Source organism: Galeopterus variegatus, unplaced genomic scaffold, assembly GCF_000696425.1.
Source record: "Galeopterus variegatus unplaced genomic scaffold, G_variegatus-3.0.2 Scaffold1052, whole genome shotgun sequence".
Taxonomy (NCBI): Eukaryota; Metazoa; Chordata; class Mammalia; order Dermoptera; family Cynocephalidae; genus Galeopterus; species Galeopterus variegatus.
The window spans coordinates 203,005-216,729 of NW_007727163.1; the positions used below are offsets into that span (position 1 = coordinate 203,005).

General features: G+C 35.5%; 1 protein-coding gene across 2 annotated transcripts in view; it reads right to left on the minus strand.

The window, feature by feature from the left end:
* The window catches only part of HIPK1 (homeodomain interacting protein kinase 1), a 49,875-nt gene that overhangs the window by 17,708 nt on the left and 18,442 nt on the right, over positions 1–13,725 (minus strand). For both annotated transcript variants that reach the window (XM_008574461.1, XM_008574460.1), the window contains 6 exons: positions 11,606–11,729; positions 3,701–3,820; positions 2,828–2,914; positions 1,857–2,041; positions 1,390–1,552; positions 402–627 (listed from right to left, as the gene is read on the minus strand). In XM_008574461.1, coding sequence (XP_008572683.1) covers positions 402–627; positions 1,390–1,552; positions 1,857–2,041; positions 2,828–2,914; positions 3,701–3,820; positions 11,606–11,729 — 905 coding nt within the window. The remainder of the gene's footprint in view (positions 1–401; positions 628–1,389; positions 1,553–1,856; positions 2,042–2,827; positions 2,915–3,700; positions 3,821–11,605; positions 11,730–13,725) is intronic.

The window sequence follows — 13,725 nt, forward strand, 5'->3', positions numbered from 1 at the left end:
ATAATTTTATTTTATAATAGAATGATATAGGAAATAGGATTCAATAATAGCAATCCTACTTACAATCAATTTTTCAAGATGTATATTTTCTGCATAATGAGAAATACATGCTTACACAAGACATGTGACATTGATACAAGACCGCAATGGGCAAGAAAACTGATATTAGGCAATTCGACTAAGGAAACATAAATTGAGCTCCTATAATGTGTCAGGTAGTATTGTAATTAGATAAATAACCAATGTAAAAAGAGAAAATCTACTTTGTGATATCGCCCAATTTCAGTTACCTTCATCATCAGAGACAGAGTTTAAGCTTGTCAAAGATCCGGACTAAATAACTAGATTTGCCTAAAGAAGTCTGATATAATATCATATGATACAAGAGTTTCCCCACTTACTTTGAAAAGCAGGTGGACATACTATAAATGTTTGTTGGAATGGATCTGTCTGAGTGCAAATCTGAGTGGTTCCAGGCTGCAAGGAAACACCCTGCTGGGCAACTCCAGGAACTGGTGCGGCAGATGATGGGTACAAAGCTGACTGGTAATTTAGCAGTGAGACATCTGAATTAGCCAGAGAAAGAGTAGCAGCTGCTGCAGTAGAACTGGAAGCTAGAACACTGGCCTAAAAACAAAAGGATTATATTTGTACACTCGTATAAAGTGGAGAGACATTATTTTTAAACATACAGAATCTGTCCAGAAAAACTTACAACAAAGTTTTAAAATATAACATTAACTGCCTTTGAAATAACTCTCTGCTTAGGAATTTTCCCATTCCCTAAATTTAAGGCATATTATAAGGTCAAATAAGCAAACAAATAGTCCTATACTGGTTACATCTACATAAATTCCAACTACTTCTGCACAAAATATTGCTGGATGGGAGATCCCACCAAGTCTCATATGCTCTTCCATTTAAAAAGTAGACCTAGCTAAGAAATTGGGAAGCTTGTATCTTCAGAAACAAACTTAAATGTAAATATCACTGGTTAGCACACAAATGCAGAACCCCTCTTAAAGTTAATTATTGGAAACATCTTTCAATACAGTAATGAGACATAAAATCCTTCTGCTAACAGAGAGAAAGAGTCATTTGGCTAACGTTAGTACAACTAACAGCAAGTAGTACAATAGTCAGACCCCATTTATTTGACTATGCTAAGACTTATAAGGGCATGAATTAGGCCTCTGTATTTAATTTTTGTCAGCACATGACTGATAGGTACTATCAGTCTATCCTGTCTTCCATCATTTTTGCCAAATAGGAAATTCTTAAGAAGCAACAAGACTACCAAAACAAAGACTGGTTTCTTTACCTTACTCTGTATTCTTACTAGTTTCTATCCCACTTAGGCTTGAGTTTCCAAAATCATTTATTGAATACCTGATTGTGCACTGTATTGAGCTGGTTGCTGAAGCTCATGGTTAGATTTGTGCTTGTATTTGGGGCAACATGTGTAGTGAAGGGACTCTTGATCTGACTCACTGTATCATACATGTGAACCCTTCGCTTGCAGATCTCCATGTTCTGAAAACAAGACTTAACACTGAAAAAGAGATAAAGATTGACCAAATGAATGCTGAGACTTAAACACAAATAAATCAAGATGAACATGAATCAAAGGTTTTTTCCAAGCACTTTCAGGTAAAATGAATCAAGATTTTATAATCATAAAGAGGAAAAATACACATCTAACTTTTAATCTCATGATTTTTCATGAGAAAGAAAAGCATCAGTGAGCCAGATTCAGAAGCACCAAAGCTGCTGCTCACTTGACAGTTCCATTTATAATATATAACTCAATCAAGAACCACACCATGGCAAAAAGCCCCAAACTATACCATACTCACTGATTGCTATGTGGGAAATCCAGAAGGTGAGTCATTGTCACAAATTGATGGTTAAGAGTTTTCAGAGGAGTAATTCTCTTATCTGCATCAATTGTTAGCATTTTTTTTAACAGATCAATATATTCTCTTCGATCTGCCTTCTCTGCCAACATGTCTGTTCCCTCTAAGTCTGTGGACATATTCACCTTCCAAGGAAAAGTCAGAAATATTATACTTCTTCACTTTAATTTTATTGCAGCTGATACTACATATCTGCCTTCTTTCTAAACTATATATTTCTTTTGATATATGTATATATCAAAGAGAAACCTGGGGAAATTCTTTTTATTACAGTGTAATCATTTTCACAGGAGGAAGCTCTTCTTGTGCTGCCTAATTAAAATTTTCACCTAAATTTAGTGGTAGAATAAAGCTGAATAAATTCTTGTCATTAAAAATCTGGAACAAAGAAGTTAAGCAAAAGTGATTGTGGTTATTTTAAAAGTTTCTATTGCTAGTTAGCTCAGATGGTTAGAGCACAGCCTCGTAACACCAAGGTCATGGGTTTGGATCCCTGTATCACCAGCCACCAAAAAAAAAGGTTCTATTGTTGAAAAGATTAAATGACATATAAGTGTCAAGTGTTTAAACAGAGTTTAGAACATAAAAAGCATTCAATAACTGTTAAGTCTTATGTAAGCATTTATTTAGTAGAGAAAATGAGACAAGAAAGAAACTTTCATAAATAATATTTTAAAACGTTAATATGTAACAAGACCAATTAAGCAAAGCAAGGAAAATATATATAACTCTAGAAGTATCCTTTGTTAGGATGCAAATGCTCTTTTAATACATGGCAGAATATTAATGCATTTTTTCTGTAAAATACTAGAAAGATAACATTAAATTTGTCTTTAGTATAACCAATGGAAGTGTGTCTCTGACTTAAGAAATATGTAAATGTCTGACTTTCTGAAACTTTCCAAACTTACCTGAGCCATGTCATCTAAACAGTTAAAAATGTACTTTCGAGCTTCTTTTGATTTTATTCCAGTCTCCAATTCATGTTCTTCAGGTGTCTATAAAATATGGATATTTTTAAAATTCCATCTGTATGCTATTGTCACATTTTATTCTCAATTAAAGTCAGAATACAAAGACACAAGTGTTGTCACCTTGCCAACCATAAATGGCAAACATGAAAGTAATTTACAACCAGAAAATCTTCCAGTGAAGAGATGTGACTTTGTTATCTGGGCACCCGTTCAACAACAATAAAATAAACATGCAGGCAATGATGCAGCACAGTTCCTGAAGAATGTCAAGTTAAGAAAGGACATTACCATTTTTTTCCTAAAACTACTTTGAAATCAATGATAGACAAAGAGTCACAGGGTTAATCAAATTACGCAAAGATTTCTCAAGTTAAAGGAATAGACTCAAGAGGAAAAAGCAGATATTTGTTTCAAAAAAATATAAAAGGCTTGAATGTGGGCAGTTAGAAAGTTATGTTGTTTTGTCATGTTTACTGAGAATTCTCAAAAATAGTCATTACTAAATTTCTCTAGTTCTTCATAGCACTTAACGGTGAGCAGTACTCTCCATAGCCCCTCTCAATTGCTGATTCAAAATATACAAAATAACCTCAGCCAATTGAACTGGTACTTAATGTTTTGTTTTTGAAATAAGGATAAAGGTAAATGAGTACAATGAAACAATTTTTCAAAGTGTTTCCTCCTGTAAGCTTACCTTCCCCATTCTCCCTCAACCTCCCGGACTACCTTCAAGAATTTAATAACTAAACTTCAAATTCAAAGTTGGGGGTTGAGAGTATAGGAATTGGTAGTACGGTAGAACATACAGACCTTAAGCCTCCACAGTGGGTACCCCAAATTAGGATCTCTGTTGAAAAATCTGGTTGTTTTTGTCCCAGCACTGAGAAGATATTCAGCTGGTAGACCTTGAGTTTGTGAAATGTAACGAATCTGAAACACCAAAAACATCAAATGTCAATTTGGAGTGAAAAAGGAAATTATTAAAGGCTTTCACACTTAAACATTATTAACTCTAGCCAAAAAAGGTACTGCAAAGAAATTAACCCTTAAATCTATATAACTGAAATTTACCTACAAGTACATAAATATGATAACCCACCCACAGATAATTCCAAAATATTTATTTAGTAATTTCCTTGTTACTATATCTGTTATTTTACAAGGAAACCCAGTTTTGAAAATCTTGAGTGAAATCTTCTTTGCTTTTTTTTTTTTCAGATTTCTGACACAAAGTTCAGAAAACTTTAGATTTCTAGGACAGACCAAAAAACTCTTTTTCATGGATTACCAATTTTTTTCTAGTTTTTCTTTTTTAATGCATTACCAAATTATAAAGATTAGGAAAAAATTACCTCAAATCTCTTTCTTCGTCAATTGCCCTTACTCTAAATAGCCTAAATATGCTCTAAATAGCATATCTCTCATACCATAAAATTTAGTTCTTTTTATTTAAAGATGACCGGTAAGGAGATCTTAACCCTTGACTTGGTGTTGTCAGCACCACGCTCACCCAGTGAGTTAACCAGCCATCCCTATATGGGGTCCGTACCCGTGGCCTTGGTGTTATCAGCACCGCACTCTCCCAAGTGAGCCAGGGGCCGGCCCTAAAATTTAGTTCTTAATTTAGCTTTTCTATCTCCACATCAGTAGAGGGCAGGTTCCATATCTCATTCATTCAACATTTATTGAATGCCTACTATGAACTAGGCTAGTGTTTCTCAAAATGTGGTCTGCGGGAATTCCTGGAGGTTCCCAAGACCCTTTCAGGGGTTCTAGGAAGTAAAAAATATTTTCATAATAATACTAAGAAGTTATTTGCCTTTTTTACTCTCTTCTCAAGGGTGTACAGTAGAGATTTTCAGAGGTAATGTGTAATGATGTTATTGCTCTGATGGCTATGAAAAGTGCTTGTATATTCTTGTTTTAAAAGTTTCTGTTTTATTGCCCACACTTTTATTTGCTTCTACAATTCTCTCAAACCAGAACAGCAATAGAAGGAGCGATTTGCTTTTCTCCCCACCCTTGAGGACAAGAGGCAATTTTTACAACCCCTACCCCCACACATGAATAACTATAATTAATATGAAATTAGAAAAAAAGAAGCTTGAAAGCAAGAAAATAAATCTTACTTCCCACCTCCCCCCCCGCAAATGCTAAGTTTTAACTTCTAATGCAGTATATATTGATAGATATAAACTACACAAACACAGCTCCTTGAGATCCTCAATAATTTTTTGAGTATAAAGCAGGGGTTGGGAAACTATGACCTGTAGGGCAAATCTGGCCCACTATCACAAGACAATTTTAGATAAAAGCAAGATATTACTCTAAATCTTTGGGGGCTGCATACTGGAAACCAAAATATAGCATTAACAAAATAGAAAAAAATGTTTTAAATGCAAATAAGAACATTCTAAATGTGAACTTCTTTTGCACACAAAAAAGGTAAAATATTTTAAAAATCCAAGATAAAATCTGTACAATGAGGGCCGGCCCGGTGGCGCACTGCTTCAGTGCGCCGCTTGGGAAGCACAGCGGCGCTCCTGCCGAGGGTTCAGATCCCACATACAGACTGGCAGCTCACTGGCTGAGCGAGGTGCAGGAGCAACACCGAGGGTTGCGATCCCGTAGCCGGTCCCGGTCCAGTACAGGCGCGACACTGAGGGTTGCGATCCGTTGCCGGTCATGAAAAAAGACAAAAAGGAAAAAAAAAAATCTGTACAATGAAATCTATGCAGATATTTTAAATTATAGGGTAGAAGTATATTTATCGACATGTAAAGATATTTCACAATATATTTAGTAGAAAAGCAGATTACAAATTAACTATAATCTTATTTTTCCTAAATTACTAGATTTCATTGATTCTAATGGGCTCATTTTTTTACATTAACATCTTTGAAATCAGGAAATGTGGTTCAACTGATAGCTAACATGGTTTAATCAAGCATTCTTTCTTAGAGGTACAGAACAATGGTGTATCTCTCAATCAATAATATCTTAGATTTGATGAATATGTGCTCATTTTTATCTACAAGTTTATATCTGGAACATAACTATGTAGTACATATTCATTCATTCTTTCAATAAGTATTTGTTGAGGCAAGCAGTGGTGATTTTAAAAACAGACACGGTTCTTGCTCACATACAGCTTGCTGTCTAGTGAGGGAAACAGATACTGAATGTATAATTCAAACTGAGTTGGCATTCTGCAGAAAATAAATAGGCTTCTATAAAAATATATAACAAAGGAACTTGACCTAGACTGGGGACTGGTGACAAAAAGCTCAGAGAAGTGACAATTCAGCTGATAAATGAATAGGCATTGACTAGGTAAAATGAATGGATGGTGAAAAAGAATGCAAAGGAAGGAGAAATGGTATAAGATAACCTAGAGAGGAAGAGAAGAAACAGCCTATGTAGGGGCTCAGAAGCCATACTAAGGATTTAGCCCTTTATTCTAAAGCAGTGAGAAACCACTGAAGCTCAAGGGTGTGGTATGTTCAAATTTGGGTTTTGAAAAAAACCACTCTGGAAAAAAGATTGGAGAGACACCAGAGTAGAAAAAAGGAGACAGTCTACTAGCCCAGGTAAATGATGAAGACAGCCTGGTCTAGTGGTAGCTATGGACAAAATGAATATAATGATGAGGTATTTAGGACATAAATGATCAGCAGATATGCATGCACGCATGCACACACATCTGCACACTGCAAACTACTTTTCCTTCATAGAATTTATCTCAATTGTATTACACAGTTATTTTTATGATTATTTACTTAATGTCTGTTTCCCCTCACCAACCTATAGCCTACATGAAGGCAAAAACAATGCTTGTTTTATTCAGCACTGTGTCCTCATTGCGTATAGTTCCTGACACAAAGTAGAGGTTAAGCACCATTGATTGTTCAGAAGAAATTCATGAAAAACTGACAATTGAAGGGAAGTGTGAAAGCCAGAGAACTTTCCTGTATCTGACAAAGAAGCTTTCATCTCCCACAGTGGGAGAACAGAGAAGGCTGAGGCCAGGTTCAGGACTGTCATAAACTCAGGACATGTCAATAAACTCATGATGAAAACTAACAAACAATATATATTTTATTTATTTATTTTTATTTTTTGGTGGCTGTCCAGTATAGGGATCCAAACCCTTGACCTTGGTGTTACAATACCATACTCTAACCAACTGAACTAACCAGCCAGCTACAAGTAATATATATAAACACAAAATGCACCAAAACATAACAGGTTACATAGTGAAACTACTGGAGGTTGAAATTTTTGTCTCTTAGCTTATTGCATCTTTTGTAATTTTTCTATATTGATGCATTTATGAAATTAAAAATTAAAAAATTTAAATACTATAAAATGTGAGTTTCCTCATGAAAGTTGAATGGGAAGCTGTCACCCCAATGCTTTCATACAGCTTAAAATAAAGCAACAACAAAAACCCCACACTTAAGCAATTAAAAAGTATTATTGTCATTTATTATTTTAAACAAAATGTTTTCAACAAATTTGAAGCCATTAACTAATATCTAGTGAGGGTAAACATATTTGACTTCTAGACTGAAAACATGTACTACAAAATCTCAGCTATAGCATGTATAAAACATGCACAGCTAACATCATACTTAATAGAGGAAAACTGAATGGTTTCCCCCTAAAATTAGGAGCACAACAAGGATGCTGGTCCTCAACATTTCTATTCAACACTGTATTAGAGGTTCAATGCAAAGCAATTTGGCCAGGGAAAAAAAAGTGTCCAGATTAGAAAAGAAGACGTAAAACTGTCCTGATTTGTAGATGACATGATCTTGTATACAGAAAATCATAAGCAATTCATAAGAAACTATTAGAACTACAGTTCTATTAGAAAACTATAAGAAAAAGAATTCAACAAGGTTGAAGGATACAAGCTTAAATACAAAAATCAACTGTATTTCTATACACTAGCAATGAATAATCTAAAATGAAATTTAAAAAGTAATTCCATTCACTATACATCAAAAAATAGAATACTTCAAAATAAATTTAACAAAAGAAGTGTGAAACTTGTACTCTGAATATTATAAACAACTGCTAAAGAAAATCTAAATAAATGGACAGACATCCAGGTTTATGGATCAAAAGACTTAATATTGTTAAGGTGGTGATACTTCCCAAACTGATCTATTACTGATTCAATGTAATCCCAATCAAAATCCCAGCTGGCTTTTTTGAGGAAACTGACAAGTTGATCCTAAATTTCATGTGGAAATAGAAGGGTCCTGAAAAGCCAAAACAATCTTGAAAAAGAAGAACAAAGCTGGAAGACTCATACTTCCTGATTTCAAAACTTACTACAAAGCTACAGTAATCAAAACAGTGTGGTATTGGCATAAGGATAGACATAGGATATAGTAAATAAAATAGAACTGAGAGTCCAGAAATAAACCATTCTATTTATGGTCAACTGATTTTTGACAAGGATACCAAGACAATTCAAAGGGGAAAGGACAGTTTTTTCATCAAGTGGTTGTGGGAAAACTGAACATCCACATGCAAAAGAATTAAGCTGGACCCCTACCTTACACCATACACGAAAATTAACCAAGAATCAAAGACCTAAATGTAAGAGCTGAAACTTTAAAACTCTCAGAATGACAATGAGATAACACTTCACACCTATAAGGATGGCTATTATTTTTAGAAAAATGCAGAAAATAACAAATGTTGATAAGGATGTGGAGAAATAAGAACCCTCATGCACTGCTGGAGGGAATATAAAACAGTGAAACCTCTATGGAAAATAGTTTGGTGGTTCCTCTGAAAGTTAAACATAGAATCCTTGCTGTATATCCGAAAGAAATGAAAACAGAGACTTAGATATTTGTATACCAATGTTCATAGCAGCATTATTCACAATAGCCAAAAAGATGGTAACAACCCAAATATCCATCATGAGATGAATGGATAAACAAAATGTGGTATATACATAGAATGGAATATTATTCAGGTATAAAAAAAATTAAGTTCTGATACATGCTACAGTATGGAGGAACCTTGAAAATATCATACTAAGTAAAAGATACCAGTCACAGAAAACCCCATATTGTATGTAATGAATATGATATGCTAGAATATAGGCAAATCTGTAAGTTAGTGGTTGCCTAGAGCTGGCGGAGCTGAGTGAGAACAGGGATTAACTGCTCATGAGTACTGAATTTCTTTAGGGAGTGATGAAAATGTTCTAAAACTTCTGTGGTGATGGCTGCACAACCCTGTGAACATCCTAAAAGCCACTGAACTGTATATCTTAAAAGGTTGAATTCTGTGGTATGTGAATTATATCTCAATAAAGTTATTTTTAAAAAACTCAGCTGAATCCTGTCATACAAATCCTTTTATATAACCAGTGATGCACCATGATAAACTATCCCCAATAGTGCCTCACAACAGAAGCATCCTATTTATTCAGCATGGGAAAAACGACTTCCTCCCACCCACCATTTCGGATCAATGTCTCATGCAAAAATTCTCAAAACTACCAGATCACTTCTTTACAAGGAAAGCCTCAGTTGTACTTTAGCTTCTAAATCCAATTGCATTTAGTTCTACTTCCTAGGAAATTTACAATACTAATCTGTTTCCTAAGGTTAAAGCAGTGCCACAAAAAAGGGTGATCTAGGAAAGGTACTCTTGTAGGCTATAATTGCTCAGAGCAAAGTTTCTCAATCAGGAGGCCATGAATCCCCTAAAGTTGTATATGGAATATTGTGTGTATATTTTCTGAAAGGATCGATAACTTTCATCAGATTCTCAGAAGGGTGTCAGGCCCAAAAAGGAATAAGAATCAATGACTTGGTGCAACCAAGGCTGTGGTTTTGCATCATTTAATTCTCCCTCACACACTTTTTTGGGAGGTAGAAGAGGTTATAAAATAAGGAAGCCATTGTTTCTCACAAGGTAGAGGAAAGAATGATTTAAAAATTACAAAGCACACTGATGGAGTTTGGATGTATTGTTCCCTCCAAAACTCATATGGAAATTTGATCTCCAATGTGGCAGTGTTGGAAACTGATTGAGTCATGGGGGCGGATCCCTCCTGAATGGATTAATGCTCTCCCTGGGGGAGGGGGATTAATGAGTGAGTTCTCGCTCTATTAGTTCCCACGAGAACTCATTGCTTAAAAAGACCCTGGCACCTTCTCTCTCTCTCTTGCTTCCTCTTGCCATGTGATCTGCTTGTACCCACTGGCTGCCTGCCACTTTCTGCCATGAGTAGAAGCAGCCTGACGCCCGTGCCAGATACAGCTGTCCCAGAATCGTAAGCCAAATAAACCTCTTTTCTTTATAAATTACCCAGTCTTAGGTATTTCTGTCATAGCAACACAAAACAGACTAAAACACACAATGTAAGTGACTACTTAGTACATGAGCAACCCATTTTTTATATTTCACTCAAACTCATGTCCAAAAAGTCAATTTTTTGGAAGATGTAAAAATGCTACATATACTCAAACAGATTGAGGAGACAAAATTCTAGATTAAATAGGGAAAAACACAGTTTTGCTTTTTTTCCTTCTAATCATTCCAAATAACCATTTATTTCTCAATTAAAAAAAAAAGATAGAGTGTCAGGAGTGAGGATACACTGGTGGAATGAAGCAGTCTCTGCCCTCAAGGAGCTTACAGCATAAGAGAATAGAATCATTTTTTTTTTCCTTTTTGTCTTTTTTACTGACCGGTAACGGGATCGCAACCCTCGGTGTCACGCCCGCACCAGGGACCGGCAGCGGGATCGCAACCCTCGGTGTTGCGCCCACACCGCGCTCAACCAGTGAGTGGGAACCGGTCTCCACATGGGATCCAAACCCTCGGCGGGAGCGCTGCCGCACTCCCAAGCGGCGCACTCTCCAGTGCACCACCGGGCCGGCCCGCGGGATCGCAACCCTCGGTGTTGCGCCCACACCGCGCTCAACCAGTGAGTGGGAACCGGTCTCCACATGGGATCCAAACCCTCGGCGGGAGCGCTGCCGCACTCCCAAGCGGCGCACTCTCCAGTGCGCCACCAGGCCAGCCCTAGAATCATTTTTTTTAAGAGGAAGAAATGAGAAGTCACAATTTATTTCCATGGCAAAACTGTTGCCCTCAATGGACCATCTCCTTAGGAAATTACGGATCTTCTAAACCTTGTCTATTTTGAGACGTATATCATTTATTATAATACTTTGCAACTCAGATGATTTCCCACCTAAATCTTATTTTACAGAGACCCAATATATAACACAACTTCTGGGACCTGATGTGTTTCAATCTGAAGGGAATACTTACTTCAGTATGTGTCATGTACAAAAGGAAATAACAATAACTCTGAGGAATCCAAAGTTCACTCATAAAATTCCAGTTCCTCATCTTTAAATTATTTTCATAGCTTAACTCATTAGACACATTAGTTAACTAAAGTTAAGTCTATAATCATTACACATCTAGAAAACTACAAATCTTAAGTATTATAAAATAAAATCCTTTTTTAAATTGTAGATATCAAACATAACTTTAGTCTAAGAAGCAAGTAGAAAAAAATTCTACTGTTCTCTTAAAAATTATTTTTTAGTAATTAGACTACTCTTTCCTTAGTATCTAAATGCTTCACTAGTACTTCTCTTCCTTTAGAATCTATTTCACTAGTAACTACTTGCTTTCCATTTCCATTCAAGTAAACACTCTTACCTGATCATATTCTGAAGCACCAGGATAAAGAGGCCATCCCAGGAACAGCTCAGCTATCACACAGCCCAGTGACCACATATCAATAGCTTCACAAAATGGTAATCCAAGAATAATTTCAGGGGCTCTACCAAAAACAAAAATATCAGAAGAAAAAATAAATATTATTTGGGGAAATTAACTATGTTGACTAAGTCCTGTTTGGGCTAAAGGTACATTTAGGTAGTGAAACTGAAAACAATCTTTGGTTTACAATCTATCATCCAAAACTCTTGGGGCCACCTGTTTTGGAATTCGGAAATTTTTGAATTTCAGAAAGGTAATACAAATTGTAAACTACATATTACATAATAAGCCCAATGGAGTTCAGGGCAGTGCTCCACAATCAAACACATTAATATTTCTGCAACAAAACACTGAGCAGTCATACTAAGTTGGCTACAGACTTTAAATAGCCTTAAAATGGTTCAAGTCAGGTCTTGCCAATAATTGAGTTTATATCAAACTTAGGAAAAAAATTTTCAGTTTTGAGAGCTTTCTGAATTTTGGAACCACAGATAAGGAGTCACAGATTTTTTCTTTTTATTCTTAGCATCTTTTTAATTATGAAAAAAATCAATTAAATGGCCTGGTCAATAAATATCCCTCTATGACAGAAATGCCTTCTGAAGAGACAGTAGGTGACAGCACAGACTCTAAGAGCCAGCCTGTCAAGGTTCAAATCCTAGTTCCATCATTTACTAGCTGTAGGCATGTTACTTGATCTGTGTCTCAGGTTCCTCACCTATAAAATGAAGAAAATCAGAGTACCTACCGCATAGGGTTGCTGCATAGTTTAAATAAACTAATGGTGAGCACTATGTGTTAGACATAATAACTATTATTATCACGTTATCATTATTTTAAAACTTTGAACTCAAATAAATTTAAAAAAACAGAGGAAAAAACTTTGAACTCTGTGTGTGCTTTCAGAAATATACATATCTTTTAATGTTCCAAGTGAAAAACATAACCCTAGAGAACCTTAAGGAAAAGACTAAGGTAATCTATAAACTAAGAGCTTTATATGTATGAACACACTAAGGTAAAATTATTATCCCCATTTATAAAGGAGAAAACTGAAGCAAAGAGAGATTGAGTTGGCAGAGCTAGAATTTGAATCCCGGCAGTCTGGCTCCAGAGTTAAGTATATTATACTATCTCTCAGTAAGTAAAAGTTAAGTACACACCCATCTATATAAATCTACTGGACATAATAATGGTATACATGAACACTTTTAAAACTGTGACTACTATGAAGAGATAAATGGGTTAAAAAAAAATAGCCAACACTAATATCAATAATAATAATAATAAATGACACACTGCTTACTGTTATAATTTCTTTATAAACGTTGAGTCACTTAATCTTTATGACAATCCTCTAAAAGTACGTATTATAATTTTATGTCATCAATTTTAAGATGCATATTTTTTCCTATTTTAACATCTCTGAAATTAAGAAGATTCTTGCGAATAAAGGTATATTTTAGTTTAACGGCAGTGCTTTTACTTTCTTAAGTGGTACAAAAATAATGTTGCATCTTACAATTAACGGCACCTTAGATTCCATGTAATAAAGTATTATCTTCATTTTACAGATGAAGAAATTGGGCACTGAGAGGTTAAGTAACTTGCCCAAGGCTATACAACTACTAAATGATGGTACCCAGGCAATCTGGATCCAAGATCTCAGCTATTAGGCACTTTATCCTCCAAATAATTTCCTTTCCTTCTTGCAAGTCACAGAATTTGAATCTGTAAGGACACTCCAGATCCAGATTCCTCAGGTAACAGGAGCTAAATGGAAAAATAGGTATCTCCACGAAGAACCATCTAACTGGCCATGTCTCCTCATGGAGTGCCTAGGTTTCCCAAACTTTACTTTGAAGCATATGTGCTTTATTGTTGCTTTGTGTGTATATGCGGGGGGAAGGAGGATGGGAAAAGGATTAAACAGGGCGGGTATAAAGATACTTCCCTAAGTAAGAATATCTTTCCCAAGTAATTATATATGAATAGTAGCCCTTAGAAAACAGGATAAACTGGGGTATTCTACAGGGTCTAAAAGCTTTCCTGATCCT